This window comes from Nilaparvata lugens, chromosome 2, assembly GCF_014356525.2.
Source record: "Nilaparvata lugens isolate BPH chromosome 2, ASM1435652v1, whole genome shotgun sequence".
Taxonomy (NCBI): domain Eukaryota; kingdom Metazoa; phylum Arthropoda; class Insecta; order Hemiptera; family Delphacidae; genus Nilaparvata; species Nilaparvata lugens.
The window spans coordinates 30224029-30251557 of NC_052505.1; the positions used below are offsets into that span (position 1 = coordinate 30224029).

Genomic DNA, 27529 nt, shown 5'->3' on the forward strand with positions numbered 1-27529 from the left:
CTATATATTCATAGTTTTTTAATAAGGAAGTGATATTGCTGCTAGAATAAATATAATGTCTATTATAAATAATTACGGGTAATATTTGAGGGAAAATGATACCTACATAGGTTTAAAACCTGTGCGCAGGTGATAATTATAACTAACGTAGGTAGGTACCTGAAAAAATAAGAGTAGAAACTTTCCAGAGATGAGGTGAAAGAGATTATAATTATATAAAGAAGAAAGCAAGATTATGAATAAAACAAGCATTAGACTAATTGAACAACAAAGTTCGAATAGCTATTATTAATAGTTATGCTTATGGAACCTAATGGTTTTGCAATTACCAACGATGACAATAATTATATTCAATTACATCACGGTACTACTATGATACTATGAACAAGTTAACTAAAAAAAGGAGAAATGAGAAGGAGTACTGCGAAACTAAACTAACAGAACAAACAAAACAGTTGATGATAAGTTACTGAAGCAATCAAATGGGTGCAAACTGTTTTTAATCGTAAGCAAGTAACTCAAGATCTTTTAATTCAAAAGTAGGGAGACTATTGAAATAGGAGTTCACTAAGATTATATTCAAGTATATATTCATCCAATATTTTTCCTTTTCCGATATTCATATTAATATTCAGGAAGTCTCGAGGGAGACTGTTCATCAATTTATTTGATACATAGATGAATTGTCGACGACATACATCAAGCACGGTCCGATCATTATCGTAGATTATGCTAGATGGTCTTAAGTAGTATAAAGGCTCACGCAGGTTGAAATATTATTCTTATTTTTCAATATAAAGTGAAGAAGGCTTTTGGTGTACAACTGTCTCAGCGTTAAAACATTGAAATCAATAAAAAGATCGTTACTGGGGTATCGTCTAGATTTGGATGAAATAGCTCTAATTAAAAACTTTTGAACAACGAATAATTTATTGGAATGAAGGTTTCTGGCACCCCCCATGCAATTATTCCGTATTGCAATACTGATTGTTCATAGGCAATAGCTTCAGTGTTGAGTGAGATCTTCAGTTATGCAATTTATGCGAAGAATAGTTAGCATTCATTTTTTTGATGCATTGTTGGACAGTTGTAGGCCCTGAAACATCAAAAAATAGGATTAAAAGCTTTTATTTTAAAAATTGTACACTTTTAAGAGCGTATATCTCGAAAACTGTTGGAGATATCACAAATAACCACAGAACAAATATTGTAGAAAATTCATCAATCTTCATTTCTGGATAGTTATTCATGTTGGATGAACGCATTTTTCTCAAGATATGATCGTGTAAGCAAAACATTGAAAAATGCAACTCTCAAACCACCCTTATCCCTTTAGCACAAGGGATAGGGATGGGGACTTTTTATATGTTCACCCCCTAACTAGTCCCAACAAAGCGGCAAAGTCAAAAATTGTGTTCAAAACATTCTCTCCAAATTCCTTAGTCAATTGGTCTATTTTTGCATAACTGAAGATCTCACACTCAACACTGAAGCTGCTGCAACAGTCGTGGGGATGTGCGTAAATTGAAGACAATTTGATGCTCTATAAGCTCATAATCAGCATTGATTTTCAATTGATATTCAAGAAGTTATAAGAGCAAAAATAGCTAAAAATTGAGGGAAAATGTGTTTTTTTTTCAAAAATGTCACGCTTTTAGAGCGGATATCTCGAAAAGTGAGAGAGATATAGAAAAAGTTGTGGATTCAATATTATAGGGAATTATGTAAGCTTCAATTTCTTATAGAATAGTCATGTCTGTAAAACACATAGTTTTCGAGTTATATGCGAGAAACCAAAAAATGGTACTTTTGAACTACCCCCAACTACCCTCCTTAGCACAGTTGGTAGGGGTGGGGACTTTTGACATGTTTACCTCTTCACTACCCTAAACAAAACTGCGGGGTAGAAAATTGTCTTCCAAACTTTTCCCTCTATACCCTTTTTTGAGCATTCATTGTCTGAACTATATGGCAGTCAGTTATCTTTTCTTTTTTGTAAAGGACCACAGTTGTAATCCACCATTACCCATTATCATTATTATTATTCACATTCTTGGCCTCCCGCTTTCGCCTCCAATACTCTTTCATTCTCCCACTCTTTCTAACGACCAAATTTGAATTTTGGGTTCTTCTGGCAAAACATTAACTTCAAGCTGATTCCGTAGCCCTGCTCTGATTAGTAAATCTGCCTCTGTTATATTTAATTTTTGCATATCCTTCTTAGACTCCATGAACCAGTTCAATTTATTATAAATTATTGCTTAGTACTTTTATAATTTATCATATCAATTCGCTTATATAATATTTCTATACAACAATTAAGGTTCTACTTATTACTAGAATCGAAACAATAGATTGAGTTCAATACCATCCAATGGAATATGAACTCATTGTCAATCCAATGATCAGTTCAATTTGGGATCAAATTCAATAGTGGCTCCAACAATGTTTGTTATCCAAGCTCACGATGTAAAACTGAAAAATTGATTCAATTGTTTCTGTAGGAGCAATATCCCTTGCAGCAACTCTGTTTAATTGGATTGCCTTTTCCCTATACATAACCTAGGGAAACGAAAAAGGAAGCTTTAGCACTCATTCTCTTCAACTGCAGGTCATGGAAGAACACAGAGTGGAATGAAATTTGAAGCTGTAGGACTTTCATGATTTCGCTTTCAATGAAGTTCTAGTAGGTCGTATTCATAAATCAAGAAGCTCCTAAAGAGATTCCTTGAAGGAATGATCACTTAGAATTCATTACATATGAGTTTAATGTGAGAAAGTAGTATGTAAATCATATTCAATGTTTCTGTAAATATGAGTGCTCACTGAAAGTCAAGATGCTCCTCAAAGGAGAAGCGTTACAAATAAACTCGGAAAATTCATTAAATTTTTCTGAAGTTTGCTCATTTGTGTTTATCTTATACGACGAAAGGTTTCTAGGATAGTTATACTCTTACCTTTCGACTTTCTCGCTGTAAATAGAGGACATAAATAATATACATCACGATGTTTCCAAGATGAATGAAACTGGCATAATCTTCTTAGAATTGCCGTCACTTTATTTATTCGGGAAGGGAAAGCAGATGTACTATCAATTAGTTCAAATGAAGAATGAAATAGATTTTAAATTTCAACGGAAGAAGAGTCGAGCAAGTAACAATAATTACATGAGCGGTTGTGAAGTTTCCAATATGTGTTAAAATACAATGAAATTTGAGATTTTTTTGCAACTTCTTTCATGATAGAATAATCGAAAAATACTTTCAATACGTATACAATTCGTACATACGTAGATCCTCATTGATAATAAAAAGATTGTTAAATTTTCATTTCATAAAAAAACTAAAACTGATATAATACTCTATATAATATACAGAGTGTCCCACGGAAGGTGTAAAAGTAACAGCCGAAGACCATAGATCCCACATTAAATTTAAAAAAAAAATATCCAGTAATATTTTCTCATACCAAACTTGGTTTTCGAGATGTATAGATTGTTCGATACTTTTAAAAAACGTCAATAACTAGAAAGTAAGTTAATCAGTTAAGATCTGATCAACTCAACGAATCTACTTTTCCCAACACTTTGAACGCTCAATAACGTACATGATAGAATAGAATGAAGTTTTCCCTTTGAGTATAAACAATATTATACAATTGGAAACGTCAATAATTAAATTAAATTACGATCCAACCAATAATCATGTCAATTCTTCAAATTCTATGCACCATAATTCTATTCTACATCCATACGTGGTTTCCCGAGCACCTGCTCGTATTGGGAATAGCTAATATTCGTCAACTGAATGTCATCTACCGTCAACATAGATCTCGATATTGAAGATTCTCTTTTTGCTTATCCTGCTTTTATAAATAAACAAAACTAACCCTATGCACCCCGGTCAATAAGTGTATAGTATGCAATTGATAACTTGAAGTGGCATAGTATTTTCTCCCGACTTTTCTCCGCTTTCAACTCTGTAAGCTTTTGATGATACTGTAGTAGCATGGTTGCTTATAACAAATTCTAAGCATTCTAATGATAATAATTTTAAATAATATTAATAATTATTGTCGATACAACATTTGAAACAGTTATTAATTGTTTACTTACCGATATCCCGCCGACATGTCAGGACAGGACATAATTCACTCTGTTGGAGGCTGTAGTTTTTAAGTGCGCGAGGTCTACTGTTCACAGAACTACTGGTATATATTTAAAAATAATTGTTGAATATTCTCTTATCCATATCAAAATATTCAGTCAGTGAATAAGGAGGGTTTTCCTTTAGAAGCTTTTTCAATCTACTCTTGAACGCATTTATTGTCATTGCTCTCACATTGAAGGGTAGCTTGTTGATATTTTAAAAATCTTACATACATCGACGTGCAATAAAAAAGGACATTCCTGTTGAACTTCATGAAACCCTATTGCCGCTTTTGGCCGTAAATTCGGGAAACAAACATACAAACATACACACATAAATTTCAAAATAATTCAGTAACTGATTGTAACAAAACTGTTGTTATGACTGAGTCAACAAGACCAGGCACTGTTTATCATTAGGATATGTTAATCAAATAGTAATTTATTCATGTTAATGATTCTTGATCTCAAACACAGTCTCTGTTTGACAGTTGCTTTCTCAATCAATCACAGTATCCAGGATGATTCTTCTACGAAAACCAATCCATTTATCGCTAATCAATTTACACTGTGTGCCGTCGCACAATCCAACCAACTGTTATTTTAACAGAGTTGATGTTGATATCCGAATTAATCACAGTGACACAAACAGTCTGTCGTTTGATAACGTTTCAAGTTGGAAGCGGAGGCGTTAATAGCAGTTCCATAACACACAGTGCGATCAAAATCCAGTTTCAAACAGTTGTTGGAGTCAGAAACTTGTAGGCGAAGACCAGTGATAAATATGATTTATCTCCACTTCTCGAATCTTTCCGAATTGCATTTTCATAGCTGACAGTTGAAAACTCATTCCGGACAACTTTGGCTCCTTCGAGAGTCGATTTGCGATACCATCGACAGTTCAAGGAAACTTGGATAATCGATATTTTCGGGCGAAAGTTGAAATATCGACGGTGTCTCCAGACGTGACCGGAGTGCGAATGCATTTGAATGGTGTAAAAGTCATGAAAAGGCCATTCCACCCTCTAAAACCTTCTTCTTTGCACGAGTTCCATGTCAGTTTTATGAGGTCAACATGATTTTATGTTATTGTAATGTGATTTCATGTGGTTACAGTGTGATTTCAATCAATTCTCATGAGAATTCTCAGGTACTTAATGCAAAATTACTTGAGTTTACGTCAGGTATCATAGAAGTCTCCTACAGATTTTGAAGATGTCAGGAAATCTTTTTTTTATTGTACTATGATAGTCGATGACTTCCACTCTCTCATGATTGTACATGACACTTTTTGAAGTTTCAAATTGTTATTTTTAAGTGTAATTTCATGCGAGTAGAATGACTATGAGTATTCTTGCCATTCAAACCTACAGTCCGAGTATTCTGCTGTATCTATGTTTTCCACACTTTAGAAAAAGAATTTCAATGCCAATATCATATTCATTATTTGTTTTATTTTCAAAGTGATCAAGTCATCCATCAATAGGATTCATTCAATTTTATTCATGTCATTGTTTTCTTCATTCACAAAAGGAGACTATGAGAAATAATTCGAATTTCAAATTTTCAAATTTCAAATTCAAATTTATTCACACTCATAAATACATATACAGAAACCAAATAGAGTCTAGCTTGACAAATACAACAATAATCCATCTAAAATTCAATAATAGATTGTAAGTAATAGTATATAATATAATAATAAATATAATAATAAATGAGTATTATAGAAGTTTTAACTCTCATGTTGGAGTGATATTTCCAAGTCGTCGAATAAGAATAATGTTGAGAATACTATAATCGATATCATTAACCTCCTTCCATGTTTTTTTCAATCTACCTGTCACAAATAGAACAAAAGACCTGATTGTATCAATCTCATCATTATTAAAATTGAATGGATATTATTCGGGAACGTATAAATAAGCGATTGACCATGTATTGGCGTTGCCTTTTTTCGGACTACTTCATGAACATTATTGAAATATGTATACAGATCCCGTTCAAGTTTGAACCTGGATGAGAGGATTATCAATTTTCTATTCGAAACGTTTAGAGAGTTAGCTGCGAAAAAAAATAGTTTAAAATTTCATGAAATCTGATATTAAATATGACAGATTTTGAGATGTTGATTTTCATAGTAATGATTATGTTGACTTCATCCATAATAATTATGGATAAATACTTATTATTAGACTATTTAATATCATTAAGAGATAAAATATAGGATAGGACATGAAGGAACAGTTCCAGATAGTCCTTCCTCCCTAAAATAATTATTGAACTGATTCCCTCTAGTATAAATAATTGATGAACAATTCAGTATTTGTTATCCAAAAAAGTGAATTCCAAATGACGCGTTCAATAGAAGTTAAAGAGGGGAACAAGTTGAAATCCGATTAAAATCCATTTGAAAGTTTCGTCGGTGCCATTTCGTCGTTGTCTTCGTAATGACGTCATTGAAGTGAACGAGACAATGGGACGTTCACCTTCAATTGTAATTTTGGCAGGCCTGTTTTGTGTTCCATTGAATAATAAGCGGAGGATAATCTTGAGAGAGCGAGGCTTAATCATGTAACTTTGTCTACCCGGTTCATTAGGTATCTATTGTTCTGTCGCTAAGTCAGTCAGGGAGCAACTCTTTATATATGATATACCTATATAATTGAATAGTGGTATATACATCATATACATAGATATATGACAGGCTCCCTCAGTGAGTGAGTCAGTCAAGATACCCAACCATGTAAGCACTTTCGCTTCATCGCTTGCTTCCGCGTAATTATATTCAGAACTTGATCATAGGTCGACTTGAATTAATGCTTTTTTACAACATTTCCCAAAAATTGAATAAGCTTTTGAAATTGAAATTTTGAAAAATTAAAACATTTATCTCAATATTTTGAATCATACACAAGAATGTCTGAACTAGCCCTCATGTACTTCAGTCATGATTGGTCTCATAAATAACAGATTAATTAAATAAGAGATCATTGTAATTATTGTTTTTGAATGTTCTTTTAAATTCTCAACTTTATTGGAAGGATATGGTTAGATACGACCACCACATCCTCAATATTATCAAAGCAGTCAAGACATCAAAATTAATACCGAGTTGATGATTGAATTAACTATTGGTAATTAAATTCTCTTATATCACTCTTAGGACAGTTGCAAGAATACTATTTCGAGAATTCTGGATCCACTAAGCATATTCCTCTCATCAAACCATGGAATCGTGTGTTTTGGAGAGATTAAAATGAGATGCTCCTTTTTCATGGTGATTGCAGTAGGCCTACAGCGTTGTCTCTATGTCTCTATGTTCTCCTTACTTATAAACTTTGTTATATTCACAGCTGCTCCAGTGGAGAAGATTGTTTCAATTTTCAGAACAAAATATTTCAAAAATTAATATTCATTTTACAGTTTTGAGTACCAAGTAGCAACTGGTCTCTCTCCGTCATCTGTTTGCTGAGAAAGCACAGCTCCTATTGCTGTTCCAGAAGCATCAGTGGCCAGGATAAATTTTTTCTCAAAGTTTGGAAAGATTAACACACAATCTAAACAAAGAATTTCCTTCAAATTCTGAAACGGATTCTCTTGTTTTGGACCCCACTCAAAGGGAACCTCCTTCTTAGCCAACTCAGTTAATGGCTGTGCAATTCTTGCAAAATCTGGATCAAACCGTCGATAATAACCAAAGAATCCCAGTGCTCTTCTTGCTTCTTAAATATTTGTTGGTCGTGGATAATTCTTCACAGCTTCAATTTCTGCAAGGTCTGGTTTCACTCCATTTGAAGTTACTAGGTGTCCCAAATATTTTACACCTAGATTTGCACCCGAGAATAAATTCACCTTTAGATTTGCCTTTTCGAATTTTTCTAATACATCTTCTAGTCTTTTTGCATGTTGCTTCATGGAAGCCATGAAGGGGATTCCCTTGAAAGCGACATAAATATCGAAACATGTAGCAAGTAAAACATTAAAAGAAGGGTACTAAGAATTTCATTTATCGATAATGTCATAATGGTATGAGAATTCCGTGATTAATTGGTGATTTTTTTGTGTGAAGTAAGCCCAGTAGGCCTAATGGGAAGCTGGAATATTTGAAAACTTCAAGTTTGGTGCTTTATCTATTCATCATTCAGCTTGAGTCAAAAAAGGATTTGTTTTGAAGAAGAGTTTCAATAATCTTCATGGATTGAAGGATTAATAAGAAAAACAACACTATCAAGATTGGATAAATTTCATGATTTGCAGTTGTTGTAGGCTATGTGTCAGTTTCAGCTGAGGTTTAAATTGGTTGTTCACCGGAATTCAACAGGGAAAATCAGATCAAATGGAGGCTTAATCGAGAGCATCCTAAATTCAACTCATCAATCATTCTCGGTGAGGATCCATTTTCAATTTTCAATTCATATCAGGCCAAACATCCCAGGTAATTCAATCATTGATAGACAGATTATATTGATTAACTGACATCCCCTGACATCCTACCTGGCCCTCCTTAGAATGACTAGGATACGGACAGTGATAGAGAGGAAAATGGATAAAGGTGAAGAGGAAAGAGAAGAAGTAGAAGAAGAAGAAGTAGAAGAAGGAAAAGAAGAAGAAGAAGAAGGAGAAGAGGAAGAGGATGAGGAAGAAGGAGATGTGGAAGAGGAAGTTGAAGAACAGGTGAGTCAATAAATTGATGCTGATCTCCCATTCAGCTGTTGAGATGGACAGAGAGGCTGTCAGAAGCTGGAAGCTCAGTAAGTTCGTAGAGCTTATCAAGTTTCAAGTACTAAGCTACCAAAATAAGCTCTAAGCTGTGAGCTGTATTTTCCATCAGACTGGAGAACATGCCGGAAAGGAAAGACCAGACGGACAACGAATAGGATGTATAGTGTTTCAGGTGATCTTGACATATTAAATCTGGGTAGACAAAAAGCCCTAACAGAAACAGTAATAGGTCTGAAATAAAGTAACTGGCTAATATCGCCAAATAGATAATAACTAAGATTAGATAGCATCAGCTTATTCTGGCTAAATGGTACAAGAACCTAAAAAGGATTTGAAGGAAGTTTATTGCTCATAAATAGATTATTATATAAAATATTTGAAGATTGAGGTTATGTACATGTATTCACGGATCGGTGACCTAGAGATCGATCAAACCGAGGAACGTAGAATCTGACCAAAACCCCTTGGCAGAGCTTTATTGCAATCAGATGGTGTGCAATATGAAAAAACACCCGTCCACGTGGCTAATTATTAGGTAGCATGGAATTAATATTAATGTATAGAATATTAACTAGCATGCAAAGAGCATAAATAAAAAACCAAATAAAAATAATTTAATGTATTCAGGAAATAAGAGTTACCAGGCGCATGAATACCGAATAAAATTTGCATGCACCAATAGTAAAACGGCAGTTAATAGGCGGCAACTGTAGGCCAGTTCAAAAATATTTCTATATATTTATATAAATGTACTAGATTTTGTGTTAAAATTTGTGTAATCTATGTTATCGATATGGCTCGAATGCAAAGAAATTATTAATCATATAATCTAAGCAATATTTTGGTATTTTTTGTAAGATCTATTTGAACCTAAATGGCGGAGGACTAAGATATTTAAATTTTATGCTAATTTGAAAGTCGGAAAGAGGATCTGTAAAACTTGAGAAGGAAGAACCAGCACTCGCCAGCCAAATGCCACCATAAGAGGACCCCAAATATTTTAGAGCGAAGTACCTTACTAATGATTTTGTAAAAGTTAAAGTTAAAGTAAATTATTAAATTTCTTAAAAGACTTCGTGATGCTATTGTGAAGCAGAAGTCATTTTCATTTTTAATTAAATTTATAACCCCTTGGAGGAGACGATTCCGGCTACCATATTCCCGGACCACATGGAGTTGGATCGACATCGGCGGCTTACAAGAAGATTTTCGACACGTGAGTGATTAAATTTGAATTAGTGATGGGCGCCCTAGTGCTTCGAATTAATCTGATGATCAAAGCTAGCTCGCCGAAAGGGTTTTATTATAAATTGAGAAATTAATAAGAGTAATACTTGCGCAAGTAAAATTAGTATTAAAGGTATTTATTTGAAAGCAAAATATAGATCAATATTTTAGAAATTCTATTAAATCAAAGAAGTACGAAATCTAGGCTATTAAAACATATGCATATAATATTTAATTTTTTGCAATACAATTTGCGATAATTTATTATAGTTCTAATTCACTAGATGAATGGCTCTACCTATTCCGTCAGGTGCCGAATCTTGCACCCTGAGATAAAAATATATATTCGATACAAATAAATCTACTAAATACTAGAGATTTTAATATATATATATATTTGGATTATTAGTGGCTAATTATCAAGCTGATCTTAGAGCACACATTTTTTGATTGAATTATCCAAGTCGACAAGTATTAGCAAGCGCATATCGCAACTACATGCAACAGAATGCATATGATTTTAAGATAAAGGCACATGGTAATGATTCGTGCCATAAATCTAGAATATAAAGTTAGCCTGTGATATTTTTATTGATTTCAATTATTGTTCTATTTTTATATTATATTTTTTTATCGCTCTATATATATTTTTTGCCTCGACTGATCTTTGCATTATTTATGTAATATATGTATGAAACTTTCATGGTGTGCAATTTATTTTTTATTCCTCAACTCTATAGTATAAGTATCATTTATATATATATTTTTTGCCTCGATTGATCTTTGCATTATTTGTGTAATATATGTATGAAACTTTCATGGTGTGCAATTTATTTTTTATTCCTCAACACTATAGTATAAGTATCATTTATATATATATTTATTATTTATTGAATTACAAGAGTTATGGAGAAGCCCATATCTAGGCCTATCAAGATTTTTTAAGACTGAATACTATTAGAAAACCACGACCTAATTATATCAAATCTCATGCTTTACCGACTGATGCCAAGCAGGAGGCTAATCGTTATTTAAATATAAAGAATAACGTGACACAAAGACATGTCGTACCAACGTGGGACTGATGATGAGAGCCAAGCTCATTGAATAATTATTTGAAATTAAGTCAATAACCATATTGAAAATTATAGATAACTTATACGAGTTGTGAGGAAAACTGGCGAAGGGAAATTTGTATTACTTTTTGGGGAAACAAGAGCTTTAAATAGAGAGAAATTATATGTTTTAAAGAAAATTTTATATTATTAGTACTGTGAAAAATTACATGTTTATAAAGAGAGATTATATTTTATAAGCCTAAACTGCTATTACTTTCTAGTCAAAAATATATTAGGTGTTTAAGCCGGTTGGAAAATAAGTCGCAGCCTGTAAACTAGCCAAGAATAAATCAACAAAACATTGGGGGCGCTAGAGCATTGTAAAAAACTTAAGTATAAATACCTTGTTGTAAGAGTATCCAAACACTTTACACATCACTGTTCACTGTAAGTCCCGGTTTGTGTCTCTTTTTTAAGCATCTTCGCTTATCATTTTTGTCACTGTTTAATTAGCATTTATCATATTTGACATAATGAATCACACTCCCGCAAACTCTGAAGTTTCATATATGTACGGCGGTTGCACAGATCCCACTTTGTCGACTCCAAGCACATCAAACCCCACCACGGTAGATGCCAATACGCCACGAGAAAGGGAACCAGGAAGCGTCGGGTCGATAGTCTTCGATCCACCAGGTCTGCAACCTCTATCATCCACTCGAATCGACGCCGCTGACACACCATTGAATCAACGGATAGTAGAGATCAACTTTGAAGGGGGCGAGGAGCAGCCTGCCGAACCCGCATCTCCAGAGGCCGAGTCACATCTGAGCAAACAAAGTCTATTTTCAGTCACAGAGCTAGATCCTTTTCAAAAGGTAATGATGGAACAAACTAGCAGTATGTTCAATATTATGCTACAAAACACAATGGACAAAATGATGCAGGAGATTAAAAAAGAGAATGTGGAAATGAAAGAGGCAAATAAGCAAACAATGGAACAGGGCATGAAAGAGACAGCGGGCGCTATAAAATCAGTAGAACGACGGTTGGATACTATTGAGGCTAAAGTAGAGAATCATAGGGAAGAATTAAAAGCAATGATAAATCTACAGAAAGAAAGTCAGGATAAAGTTACGGCAGGATTATCGGAAAGGTTGGATACGGTTACATGTGAGCTCAACGAAAGGATAGATAACCTAACCATACAAATCACTACACCCATTCAGGATATAACCAATAACATTAAGGCCGATTGCCACCAAGAAATCCACAAACAAATTACCGTTGCCAATCAAACATTAACAACTACAGTTGACAAAAATATTAACAGTATTAAAGAAATACAAAATAAACAGATTAATATGTCCACAAAAATGAACCAACTGCAAGGTAGCATCAATCAAAATACTGAAACCTGTAAAGCTTTAAACGGAACTCTACTAATTCAAAAATCCACTCTGACTCAATTAAATCAAGAAGTAAACGCAAATAAAATTACACATAATAGTCAATGGCAGATAACACAGGAAAAAATAACAGCATTAGAAAATCATATTCAACAACGACCTCAAGGGATTCAAACAGACAACCTCAACGTACATAGTATATTACAAGGACTAGGAAAATTTGATAATACTGATCGCCATTTGCAACCTCAACCATTCATTGATCAGATAAAATTAGTACAAACTCTTGCACCTACCTCTTGGAATTTTTGGCGTCTTCGTTTGACTAATTTATTGATTGGCGAACCCCTGATGTTCTTTCGGAGTAGAGCCCATGAATTTACATCATTGGATGAGTTTGTAGCTGTCTTCCTGGAACAGTATTGGAGCAGAAGTAAACAGTTGGACGTGCTAGCGGACATCATATCATGCGAGTTCAACCCTAACTTAGACGGTGCATGTACCACTTTCGTCACTGCCCTACAGTTTAAAAATTCTCAATTGAGCGAGCCCATTAATGAATCGGCATTAGCAAGTATTATTTTAAAGAAGCTACCGTATCAAGTTAGAATGGCACTCGCCACACAACCCATTACTGATTGTAAGCAGCTGATAAATCATTTATATGGCATACAGTCTGCAATGGCAATATCAAACCACCGCTCAGACCAGAGATACGCACCAAATCAACATAATTCAAAATTTAATCAGCATAACAGCCAAAATTATGAACCGGTATCATATGATCGCTACCGATCTGCTCCTCAATTTGAACGCCGCTATGAGCACAGGCAAAATGGTAACTGGAATAATGAAAAATTTCAAAATCGCACAACCAACCACTATGCCCAGCAGAGCAATCGTAAGAATCACTATGATGGCCGTGATCGATTAAACTCACATAATAATCACACACAAAACAATTACAACAGAAATTATAAACCGCCACCTCAACAAGTAAGTACAAATTATACATTAGCACATGCAATAGGATTGAATCAACAAAAAACCCGGAACCCAGCACCCAACGACCCGCCACCAGATATACAGAAAACTACAGCTAATAAACCAGGACTATATGATACCCCCGATATAACAAGCACAAGCTCAAATGAAACAAACCAAGAAAAGCCAGATATTTCAACGTCATACACCACATTCAGAAGTGATTTACCGAAAACATTATTAGAAGAACCGAAAATATTAGAAAAACAGATGTTAATACAAGACAGCCTACCACAAAAAACCGCCGCCCACCATGCAATTAAAACCAGCCGCAAACATCAACCCATATTAAGTATTCTGTTTCCCACCGAAGAGCAACCCGCCACCAAAGAGTCACTACTAAATATAAGCAGTCACCAGGATCATGCACTAATTAAGGAGTTAGTGAATATAGAAAAGGTTAAAAATGCAACAGATCCGCGCACCGAAACTACAACCGCCTATCAATCGACCCCACCGAAGCAGACAAAGGACCCCAAGATGGAAGAAAGAGAGAACGGACTACATGACCGAAGGAGCATGCATCGTAAGGCCCGGAGGCGAAAGAAAAGGAGGAACCGCGCGCGCGCATACCGGCCGCATGCACGATTTAAACGCCCGAAGAGGACACCGGACCGACACCGAGGAGGACAGGAAGGGACCAACGTCATGCATCCGCGGCACATACGCTTTAAAGGCTACAATCAGCGATGTGACCGGCAAAATGGAAGTAATAATGGAACAAACCGGAGCTGCTTACGAAACTACAATGGATTATGTTGGAATAAAAAATGGAACTGAAGGGAAAAACATGATGATTCATGCGGGGAAAAATAATGGAGTGGACTACTTATTGAGACTAATGAAGAATGGAAAGTGGTTAATAAGAGTGAAAGAAATAAGGAATTATATTAATAAAATGGGAATACCGGGCTATTATATGTGGAAAGATTATATTATTAAGGAAGCTAGGATTTGTTTAGAAAAGTATACCAGATACAAGGGCTTTAAATTCATGAAGAAAAATTATCAATAGGACAGCCTCACAAATCAACAGCAGATAACCTAGCCAGCCTACAACAGCTACAAGCAGAAAACCAAAAGATACGGGAAAGCCACGAAATTTCTACAAACCATATCACAGAATTTGAAATAAATATGATAAGAAATCAAGGAAAACATTATTATCAAACCGATTACTAACCTTCCTTAATAAATTTAATCTTGGTATAGGACCGCGTGGCAACAATCCAATGTTTAATTCCTTCCAGCCGTTAGAAGCCTGCAATAAGGAAAAGAACAATTTTTAAATATGTAATTAAATTATATACATCAGATAAAAAAGGACACAAGCGGGGATAATAAAATTAAAATTTGTTAATTACCTTTTTAAGAGAAAAAATTGAGCAGTTAGGTTAGTTATGAAAGTCGACAGCAAATTCTGATGTAACATGTAGCACTATGAAATGTAGAACAGCGACCAGCTGAGCAAAGCCACCTAAATCAAATATGTGACGTCTGTTGAACATATGTTTATAAAAAGAAATACTGTACCCAAAAAGTTATTTATTATTGTTATTTATTATATTTATTAATGTCGATATATTTATTTATATGTTTTATATTTATTACTTTTAATTATGCCACGTTTGTTACCTGAAAAAGACTTAAAGTGAATACCAGCTACCAAAACCAAAGAGCCATTAGCAAAAGAAAAGTATTGTACCTGATGTATAGAAAATTATTTATATTAAGACCTAAGAAATACTATAAGATATAAGCCCAGAAGTTTTGTGAATCGAAATTATTGTCTAAAAGGAATCATTTGTGAGAATTATGAAATGTGTGTAGTTAGGTTGGCGGCCCTGCAAGCGGCGAATTTAAAAATTACTATATGTTAAGTGTTGTCAGGAGGAGTACGTTTAGAAGTTTATATTTATGATATTTTATGTGTGTTGAGGAGGAGAATTTGTTATTGTATTTGATAAAGGTATAAAGGAGATGCAGCAAATATGTCTGCGAACTGTGATAGAAGTATGAGAGTATAATTTATAAATAAAGTATAGTGTATATCGATGTATTGAAGGGTGGGTTTTCATTAAAAACATTGTGATTCTCAAATATTTTGAATTCAAACCCAGGGGCGCGTGTAACATATTAAATCTGGGTAGACAAAAAGCCCTAACAGAAACAGTAATAGGTCTGAAATAAAGTAACTGGCTAATATCGCCAAATAGATAATAACTAAGATTAGATAGCATCAGCTTATTCTGGCTAAATGGTACAAGAACCTAAAAAGGATTTGAAGGAAGTTTATTGCTCATAAATAGATTATTATATAAAATATTTGAAGATTGAGGTTATGTACATGTATTCACGGATCGGTGACCTAGAGATCGATCAAACCGAGGAACGTAGAATCTGACCAAAACCCCTTGGCAGAGCTTTATTGCAATCAGATGGTGTGCAATATGAAAAAACACCCGTCCACGTGGCTAATTATTAGGTAGCATGGAATTAATATTAATGTATAGAATATTAACTAGCATGCAAAGAGCATAAATAAAAAACCAAATAAAAATAATTTAATGTATTCAGGAAATAAGAGTTACCAGGCGCATGAATACCGAATAAAATTTGCATGCACCAATAGTAAAACGGCAGTTAATAGGCGGCAACTGTAGGCCAGTTCAAAAATATTTCTATATATTTATATAAATGTACTAGATTTTGTGTTAAAATTTGTGTAATCTATGTTATCGATATGGCTCGAATGCAAAGAAATTATTAATCATATAATCTAAGCAATATTTTGGTATTTTTTGTAAGATCTATTTGAACCTAATGGCGGAGGACTAAGATATTTAAATTTTATGCTAATTTGAAAGTCGGAAAGAGGATCTGTAAAACTTGAGAAGGAAGAACCAGCACTCGCCAGCCAAATGCCACCATAAGAGGACCCCAAATATTTTAGAGCGAAGTACCTTACTAATGATTTTGTAAAAGTTAAAGTTAAAGTAAATTATTAAATTTCTTAAAAGACTTCGTGATGCTATTGTGAAGCAGAAGTCATTTTCATTTTTAATTAAATTTATAACCCCTTGGAGGAGACGATTCCGGCTACCATATTCCCGGACCACATGGAGTTGGATCGACATCGGCGGCTTACAAGAAGATTTTCGACACGTGAGTGATTAAATTTGAATTAGTGATGGGCGCCCTAGTGCTTCGAATTAATCTGATGATCAAAGCTAGCTCGCCGAAAGGGTTTTATTATAAATTGAGAAATTAATAAGAGTAATACTTGCGCAAGTAAAATTAGTATTAAAGGTATTTATTTGAAAGCAAAATATAGATCAATATTTTAGAAATTCTATTAAATCAAAGAAGTACGAAATCTAGGCTATTAAAACATATGCATATAATATTTAATTTTTGCAATACAATTTGCGATAATTTATTATAGTTCTAATTCACTAGATGAATGGCTCTACCTATTCCGTCAGGTGCCGAATCTTACACCCTGAGATAAAAATATATATGAGATACAAATAAATCTACTAAATACTAGAGATTTTAATATATATATATATTTGGATTATTAGTGGCTAATTTATCAAGCTGATCTTAGAGCACATATTTTTGATTGAATTATCCAAGTCGACAAGTATTAGCAAGCGCATATCGCAACTACATGCAACAGAATGCATATGATTTTAAGATAAAGGCACATGGTAATGATTCGTGCCATAAATCTAGAATATAAAGTTAGCCTGTGATATTTTTATTGATTTCAATTATTGTTCTATTTTATATTATATTTTTTTTTATCGCTCTATATATATTTTTTGCCTCGATTGATCTTTGCATTATTTATGTAATATATGTATGAAACTTTCATGGTGTGCAATTTATTTTTTATTCCTCAACTCTATAGTATAAGTATCATTTATATATATTTATTATTTATTGAATTACAAGAGTTATTGGAGAAGCCCATATCTAGGCCTATCAAGATTTTTTAAGACTGAATACTATTAGAAAACCACGACCTAATTATATCAAATCTCATGCTTTACCGACTGATGCCAAGCAGGAGGCTAATCGTTATTTAAATATAAAGAATAACGTGACAATTGATTACAGATTATATTGATTAACTGACATCCCTGACATCCTACTTGGCCCTCCTTAGAATGACTAGGATACGGACAGTGATAGAAGAAAAAGTATAAAGGTAAGAGGAAGAGAAGAAGAAGAAGAAGAAGAAGAAGAAGAAGAAGAAGAAGAAGAAGAAGAAGAAGAAGAAGAAGAAGAAGAAGAAGAAGAAGAAGAAGAAGAAGGAGAAGAGGAAGAGGATGAGGAAGAAGGAGATGTGGAAGAGGAAGTTGAAGAACAGGTGAGTCAATAAATTGATGCTGATCTCCCATTCAGCTGTTGAGATGGACAGAGAGGCTGTCAGAAGCTGGAAGCTCAGTAAGTTCGTAGAGCTTATCAAGTTTCAAGTACTAAGCTACCAAAATAAGCTCTAAGCTGTGAGCTGTATTTTCCATCAGACTGGAGAACATGCCGGAAAGGAAAGACCAGACGGACAACGAATAGGGTGGATGTATAGTGTTTCAGGTGATCTTGACATGTGAAGGGTGAATTCAGATGACAAAGAAGAGTAAGATGGTGAAGGAGAGAACAGGGAAACTAATATTATAGTTGTTAATACGTGAGCAGATCTTCAGGGTTTGAGATTCAAAAGTTTAAGAAAAATAATGTTCTTACAAATGAAGAAGAATGGAGAAAATTACAATGTATTCAACGGTAATACCAAACAATGAATCTACTTTAACGTGACAACAGAACAAGTACATGATGAAGATTACAATACCACTGATCATATTTACATGTAATAACGTAACTCAACTTTTTATACCTATGCTTTAGAATGTGTTTTTATCAATCGCGTTCAGAAGTTACACTGAAATGAGCTTCATCACTTGGTTGATTAATCAAGAACTGTCATTGGCCGAGACAATACACGCCTACAATAGGTGGAGCAATAGAACTGAATCAGCCATTAGGCCTATACTGGATTACTAGGAATTATTGAAACAGCCTAGTATCCCTTTCACAAGGAATTGACAGAAGGTTTTTTTGGGTGCTATTCGAATAAAATTAAATAAATCACTTTTCTGTCGCTTCAAAGTCTTGGTCCTCCATCTTAGAACTGCCATTTCGAATCCTACTTGATTCATTCAAATGTGAATGTGATTACATGAGACATCATTTCGATACAGAATTTCATGAAAAAATTATAGCGAAGACCGCACATCGATATCGCCAACCATTTCAAAATTGGTCACATTCACACATACTAATAAATAAACATAACACAATACACAGAAATGGAATAAATTAGTAGCCTATATTGAAAAACCGATAGATCAAACTTCTCTGTGTTGAATATGTAGATAGATGTTACTAAGTAAGTGTTTACTAACACCCAAAAAGTGACGTTTTATAGTTTGGATTTTTTTAGATTTTCCATGTACTAATTTATTAAATTTGTGTATGATTCATTGGAGTCTTTAAATGTGAATCACTTTGAAATTATTTGAGATATCGATGTGCATTTTTCGCTTTTGATTTTCTCTTGAAATCCTCTATCGAAATAATTGAATATCATTTATGACATCCTTCCCAATTAAAATGATGAAGGTGGATTTAGAATGGCTGTTCGAAAATGGTGGACCAAATTTTAAAGCGACAGAAAAGTAGTTTTCTCAATCGAATAGGATCAACAATTCTGTCAGCCCACTCTCAAATTATCCTTGTGAAAAAAAGATGTTTCCATAATTTTTACTGTGCCTGTATAGCAATATCAGAAGTAGCAATAGTCTGTTTTCAACGTATAATATCAATAAAAAATCTACAGTTTTGCAGTAAAACTGAATCTAGTTTTCCACTCCAAATACTATGTTCCAGTTCTGATGTTATTGTATCTCAACTATTCTATTGCGATGTTTGCTTATCTGATGAAATACATTGGTGGTTTCTGATAATTATTTCACCTTGTTCTCAGGTATCATGGATCAGGAGAAAAGACTATCACTTGCTAACTGTTGGCCTGACCACTTATACAGGAGATGAAAGATATCAAGCAGTGCATCTCCACAATTCTGAAGTAAGTAGCGAACAAAAGAATACGTCCTTAGGTATATAATATAATTGAATTCAGTTCTATTGAATCTGTAATGGGAATGGACTGAATTGATGCTCCTCCATTACAGAGCGGTCAATGGAAGGCTAATGTTGATGACAACTGTCAACAGTTCATTCATTTCCAATCAATTTTCTTAACAGTTATATTAGGAAAAATACAAACGTTTTCATGTAGAAATTATCTGCATCACTCATCATCAATCCCTTGAGGAGAGAAAAAGGAGTAGTGTACAGTATTGGATAAAAATAGAAAATACAGTGCCTGAATTATTACCAAATCTTCATTCAAGTCGAGATTGACCATTTATACTCGGAATACATATTAAGTTGTCTTTACTTCAAGTTATTAACATTGTTGGGAATGACTCATAAAATTCATAAATTATTGTCCATTTCATGGAAATCGATCAATTGAGAATTACTCGTATAATGATATGTTTCATATTTCCATGATAAAGGAACATGAAACTCTCAATAAATCATACTGGAGAAATCATATCAAGAGTTCAAATTTGATTAAATTTCACATTTATCATAATATCATCCAGTTTCTGATGTGAATGAATTCAACATGATTCCTTCAATTGCGCATGGTTGGAGGATAGGTGGGTGATAATGATTTTCAATTGCAGAATGTTAAAATATTCATTTCTTTGAAACAATTCAAAGTTCATAAACAATATTTATATCACACTCATTCTCACTATGCCACCTCAATTCTTAGATTCTGCTCTCTCGGCTATAAGAATCAACTAAGCTCTCCGAAGATCATCGTTTATTATGCAGTTTCTTATGAATTCAAGAACATACTGAAATTTCAAGTTAACAACTTCTTATTACCTGCATCAAGCTCCTCCCGTATCCCCATCTATTGGAATGAACTTTACGATGAATTAATATGCAGAAACTTCTAAGACTTTTCTCAAGGGATGCAGCTAGAGCCTCACATAGATAACTCTTGTTACGGTCCCTCATTTTGCCAAATAGCTCATAAACTTTTTGCAAAGCTATGAGAACATAACTTCCGTAGAAAAACTGATGATCGTCATGAATATGTGAGGAGCGATATCTTTTCACATGCTACAAGTATTGACTTTTTCTCCTCATATCTTTACTTTTATCATCAACGATATCTATTATAATCATATTAAAATTATAACTTAAAATATAACATTGACTAAAGATGGTTCTGTTATTCCCCAGAAACTTGATGTTTATCGTTTAACCGAGATGATAAATAGATACATTGATTTATTTTTTCATTCTATGGGATAAAATTGTAGTAGATTATTATCCAACCGGTTTTTTTTCTCCTTTGATTATCCATATCCTTTTTTCCTCCCTACTCTTCTATTCTCAATTCTAGAAAATTATTTTTTCCCTCTTCTTTTTCTCGTTTCTCGTATTATTAAAATTGTCTTCCTACTTCTTCATCCACTACCCCTTGATCACCCTTCTTTCCAACCTCAAAACAACAAATAATAAATACATTCATTGACCAGCTCCCAAGGGCCTTGAGGACAATAGATAAATATCATGGATTTCTTCTCTCAGAGTTATCAAACGTAGCTCAACTTTCACAATTCCAGCATTTTATCATCCATCTTGGAAGAATATTGTCATTTGTGCAATTTTACAACCAATAATTTTGGGAACCATAATATTATTGTGCTATATTATTGTTAGAAGCGTAGGCTGAAAGTAGATCAGGGTTATCAACTTTCAGTAATATACAGCATTATGCAGTGGATAATTGAAATAACATGAGTTTATATAATATATATATATATATATATATACAATTCGTTCTATAACATGGTTTAAAGGTTGTATTTGTGGGATGGGTGGGGGATGGATGTCATGTGATCGTTCTAGGGCCGGACAGTTTCAGTCATTTGTTCCAAAAGATGTTTTTTTAAAGTTAGGATGAAGCTCGCTCGCTCTCGATGGACCTGATAGAAACAGGAAGTGCATTCCATGCACGACAGGCACTGACTAAGAAGGATTTTGTGAAAATAGTAGTTCGATGATTGGGTATCCTTAAAGTACTTCTCCGGTTCTAGTATGTGAAGCATCTATCCTCCTACCTTCAGAGACAAATTTGAAATCATCTTTAAATAGTTCGGATTACCGTATATCAAGATATCTCTAACAAGCTTGACTATTCGAAAAAGCCTCTGATCGGAAGCTTTAATGTTGAACTAGCAATGTGGGCTGGGGTGATATGATCATGGCGTTGGAGAGAGTAGACGAAACGTAGACATAATTTTGGCAACGCTGTATTTATCATTCAGAGTGACTTGCATATCGTTAAGAACAGAATTACAATACATTAAATGTGGGAAGATGAGAGATTGAACCAATAATAATTTAATGTTTCTAGGGAGATATCGTGCATTTTCTTCAATGCATGCATGCTGAGAATACCTTTTACAAGTTTTGTTCACTTGTTCTGACCAGTCAAGAGTATTATTCATAATAATGCCTAAATTTTTAACTGAGCTACAGTAAGGAATGTCATTACCGTCTACACTAATTTTGTGAATCGATTCAAGGTCAATATTGTTTATAAGACGAGAATATCCAATTATAATGGGTTGTGTTTTGATGGGATTAAGCTTAAGGCCATTTTTCTTTGTCCATTCCACTATCGAATTGGAGGAGGATAGGATTCATAGAGGATAGAGGACATAGAGGATTCCACTATGGTTGGAGGATAGGTGGAGGATAATGATTTTCAATTGCAGAATGTTCATTCTTTTTTTAATATTCATTGAATATTCATTTCTTTGAAACAATTCAAAGTTCATAAACAATTTCCATATCACACTCATTCCCAGTATGCCACCTCCATTTTTAGATTCTGCTCTCTCGGCTATAAGAATCAACTAAGCTCTCCGAAGATCATCGTTTATTATGCAGTTTCTTATGAATTCAAGAACATACTGAAATTTCAAGTTAACAACTTCTTATTACCTGCATCAAGCTCCTCCCGTATCCCCATCTATTGGAATGAACTTTACGATGAATTAATATGCAGAAACTTCTAAGACTTTTCTCAAGGGATGCAGCTAGAGCCTCACATAGATAACTCTTGTTACGGTCCCTCATTTTGCCAAATAGCTCATAAACTTTTTGCAAAGCTATGAGAACAATAACTTCCGTAGAAAAACTGATGATCGTCATGAATATGTGAGGAGCGATATCTTTTCACATGCTACAAGTATTGACTTTTTCTCCTCATATCTTTACTTTTATCATCAACGATATCTATTATAATCATATTAAAATTATAACTTAAAATATAACATTGACTAAAGATGGTTCTGTTATTCCCCAGAAACTTGATGTTTATCGTTTAACCGAGATGATAAATAGATACATTGATTTATTTTTTTATTCTATGGGATAAAATTGTAGTAGATTATTATCCAACCGGTTTTTTTCTCCTTTGATTATCCATATCCTTTTTTCCTCCCTACTCTTCTATTCTCAATTCTAGAAAATTATTTTTTCCCTCTTCTTTTTCTCGTTTCTCGTATTATTAAAATTGTCTTCCTACTTCTTCATCCACTACCCCTTGATCACCCTTCTTTCCAACCTCAAAACAACAAATAATAAATACATTCATTGACCAGCTCCCAAGGGCCTTGAGGACAATAGATAAATATCATGGATTCTTCTCTCAGAGTTATCAAACGTAGCTCAACTTTCACAATTCCAGCATTTTATCATCCATCTTGGAAGAATATTTGTCATTTGTGCAATTTTACAACCAATAATTTTGGGAACCATAATATTATTGTGCTATATTATTGTTAGAAGCGTACGCTGTATATATTGATCTATATATTACATAATCATGAATATAGATATAGCACGTACGAGATATTTGGCCCTCCCCTTCCATCTTCTCCTTCTCCTTTTTCTCCTTGTTTTTGTTGATATCAATGAATCTTCCCCGTTTTCATCAAACATCAAAAATAAATAAATCTTTATTGGTGGTTTGAAGTGGATCTTTTTGCAAGATGAGCGACTTTTATTTATGGAGCAGTTCTAAAGTGGGATATACACTCAAATTTCAGCATCCTTTCAAAATAACATTGATGCTATTCATTGAGCTGATGCTGACCGTATGAGGTGAATCTCACAATGGAGCTGAGCGGCAAATATGGATGCCATTGCGCCATTTTGATGGAATGGAGAGAAAAGAAGAATTGCTTTTGCTGATGCAGAAGATAAAAATTTGTCATCCATCCATTGGTCATAAATCAAGTTGTGGTGAAGGAGAGCGTCTTCGTCAGGAAGGAGAATCATGCGTTTTGAAGAGCTATAAAAGAGGATCGAGAATGAGTGAGTGAGAAGGAAAGGGGGGAGGAGAATGAGTGAGTGAGAAAGAAAGTGGAGAAGAATGAGTGAGCGATATGAAAGGGAAGTTGAAGTGGGATGAATAAGGAAAGAGAAGGAGTGAATTTGTAGTGGAGAACGATGGTGTAGTGGAATCATGGGTTTTGGAGAGTTATGGGATGAGCATGGAAAAATGAGATAGCAAAGAATATTGAAAGAGAGAAGAATTATGTAAGTAAGACGGAAAGGAGAAAGACAACAATAAGAGTCTCTGAAGTGGGGTGTTTGGTTACGGAAGAAGAAAGAATCAATGTGAGGTAGGATGAAAAATAAGGAGGAAAGAGAAGGAATTGGTAAAAAGTGGTATAAGGTGAACGATTGTATTAATGAGGACGTAGAGTAGTGAGAATAAGTGATGGAAGAAAAGATTTACAAGAGGAGGGAGAAAATTATAAGAGTCACTGAGAAGAATGAGACGGACAAAATATGAATAACTCGAGAAGAGGAAATTATAAAAGACTTAGCAAATTTTAATTTGTTCACCTGGTACCCTAGGTGAATAATGTCATAAGTATATTGTGCTAATTCCAGGCTCCATCTTAGAATATTGTCAATTGAATTCGAAAAGAAAAGACCGATATTTCGATCAAAGTATAGGCTCCAATTGACAGAATTGAACTCAAGTGATGAAACATGATAAAATGAGATTCAACAAGGAATAACAAACTATGGTAACTAAGTCAGCTGTATTTATCATATCAGTGAGGTTGTATAGGAATAATGGATGAGAAGAAGGAATCAGTGGGATATCAGAAAACCGTGATATCAGTTGCAAAGAGAGAGAAGTTCGAGAGAAATGAGACTGATTTGAGTCACAGGTAGATGAGGAATGTGGAAAGAAATTTAAATAAACTACAAAGAAAGAAGCAACAAGAGAAGCAAAAAACAGAGGATGAATAAGTATAGGAGACATAGGATGGATAGCTGAAGAGTAAGAAGAGAATGGAAACCAGATTTGGAATAAGAGTTTTAATTGGAAGGGAAAATGAATACTAAGAGTTGAAGAGAGACTAGAGCACTCAAAAGGAATCAGAAACTAATGATAAATCATATGATAAGAAGAAGAAAAATATCTGTGTGTGGAGAGATAAGTGAGTTTATTGAAAAGGAATACATTCGAGTAAGATAGATTCCAATTCAAAATTACCACTTCCAGAAACTAATATTTCTCATGAGTTGGAGAATCCAATTCTTCTGAGTCAGTATTATTATATTCAAATCTAGATATATATTCTTATCAAATCTATTATTGAATCTATATCGTGAGTCCGAGGTATGATTTACGCTAAGTTATTGAACAGTAGTTTAGACAGTAATTATTGGAGCAAGCTATTGTATTGAACATGATTCATATCTCAATATTCAGATTCTTTCAAATTAACATGATCCCTTCCCAGAAACATTAATGCTTCCTCTCGACTGATGTTGACAGCTGAAAGTGAATTTCCCCATAGAGCAAAGGATAGCATCAGCATTCAAATAGTGACTTGACTTCCCTACTATCAGTGAATCGTAAAAGACTCAAACTATAATAAAAAACTAACAGAACTCGTTGAAGGGTAGAATACATAAAATAGTGGTTATTTCAAGTGCTTTCAGAAAGAAAGCTGTGAAAGCAATAAACATGAAGAAAGCAGAGAGATGGGATGGATGATGTGTAGGTGGTGGGAAATAGGAGTTGGGGAAGCTGAAATAGAACAAAGTGAGGAAATGCAAAGATAGCTTGCAAGGTAGTTTTGATAATAAACCGTCAAGGAGAAGAGAAAAAAGACTGGAGGAGTTGAAGAAGCAGAAGGTAAACGAGTAAAAGAGGGTGGAGAAGAAGAGGAATAAGAAGAAGAGTGGAATGACCGAATGAAGGGAATAAAATATTTTGAGAGAGAAGAGAAGAGAGCATCTGAAGGGAAACTGGAAAACGAGAAACTGGAGACAATAAAATAATTCGGGAAGAGAAAGAATGCGAAGCCTCTGTGAGAGGAGAAAAAAATAAGGAAAAGTATCGGAGGAAGTGAAGGAGAAGAAACATCTGTAGGAGGAGAGAAAATGAGGAAAAGAATGAAAAAACTTAAAAGAGGAGAAAATGCAGAACGAAGGGATGGACAATAAGGTGGAAATATATCAGAGTAGAGAGAGAAGAATGCATCCAAAGGAAGAAAGTGAAATAGGAATTGAAGATGGAAGAATACAATGTCAGAAAGAGAAGAATGACATGAAATGGAAAGTTGATAGAATCCTCAGTAGAAGGAGAAGAAGAGAAAGAAGAAGAAGAAGAAGAAGAAGAAGAAGAAAAAGAAGAAGAAGAAGCAGAAGGAGGAGGAGGAGTAGAAGTAGAAGAAGTATGAGGAAAAGGAGGAGGAGGAGGAAAAAGAAGAGAAGAATTAAAATTGATATAATAAGAATAAGAAGTGTGAGAATGAGTAGAATGAGATTGTAAATAAGATTCAGTAGAATAAGAATGAGAAGAAGAAGAAATTCAAGATGTAGGAGAAGAAGACAGGAAAGGGGAGCTATTATAGTAATTTGTGGCAGTGCGGTGCCGTGGAATTTTAATGTGTACCTTTTAATGAATTATTACAGCCAGATAACAGCACAAGAACATACTGTGTGCCGTACAGTGCTGGTGGCTTCATTATTAACTCATAACCTTTGCTTCCTTCCCTCCTTCCTCTTTCTTTTCTTCTTCTTTTCTTTCCACTCCTCCTTTTTCTTTTTCTATCTCCATCTTTCCACAACCCTATTCCTCTTTTTCTCTCTCACCAATACGAGGAGAAAAAACGTTCATGCTGAACATCTTCTTATTGTTGGAAAATTATTATTAGAAGTTACAGTAGCTAACTTCAACGGAAGTCAGATACGAATATCAAATTCTCATAATTCATGGACACCAATAAATTAGTTTCTGCAATTTCATTTGAATTGGCGCTAAATAAGTGGAAATGGTTGAAGGCTTATGGACCATCACGATTTTTCCAAAGTGGCTGGAAAGTAGGTGATTTTGAGTGGAATTGGGAATGAGAGAATCTTTTATTTATTCATTTATTTACAATGTAAATGACACTAATGTAATAACATTGAAAGATGAAATAATAAGGTAGTCCTTGTGCTATTCTTCTTCCAAATTTATAGGTGACAAAGTCCAAGATAAGGTTAGAATTTCACAATTTTTATAAAATTTTAGTCCAAAATAAACATCAAAACTATTAATTTCGAATCTAGATGGCTTTAATTTATAAATTAATTAGAAATATTCCACTCAATTACCACTTGCCACGAGTAATATTGAGTTATTTGGAAAAATTTGTAACTATTCAAAAAACACA

General features: G+C 34.0%; 1 protein-coding gene across 1 annotated transcript in view; it reads left to right on the plus strand.

Moving 5' to 3' along the window:
- LOC120349849 (zwei Ig domain protein zig-8-like) overlaps window positions 1–27529 on the plus strand; it is a 282131-nt gene that overhangs the window by 181589 nt on the left and 73013 nt on the right. The window contains exon 3 of the mRNA XM_039420984.1: window positions 19663–19764. Coding sequence (XP_039276918.1) covers window positions 19663–19764 — 102 coding nt within the window. The remainder of the gene's footprint in view (window positions 1–19662; window positions 19765–27529) is intronic.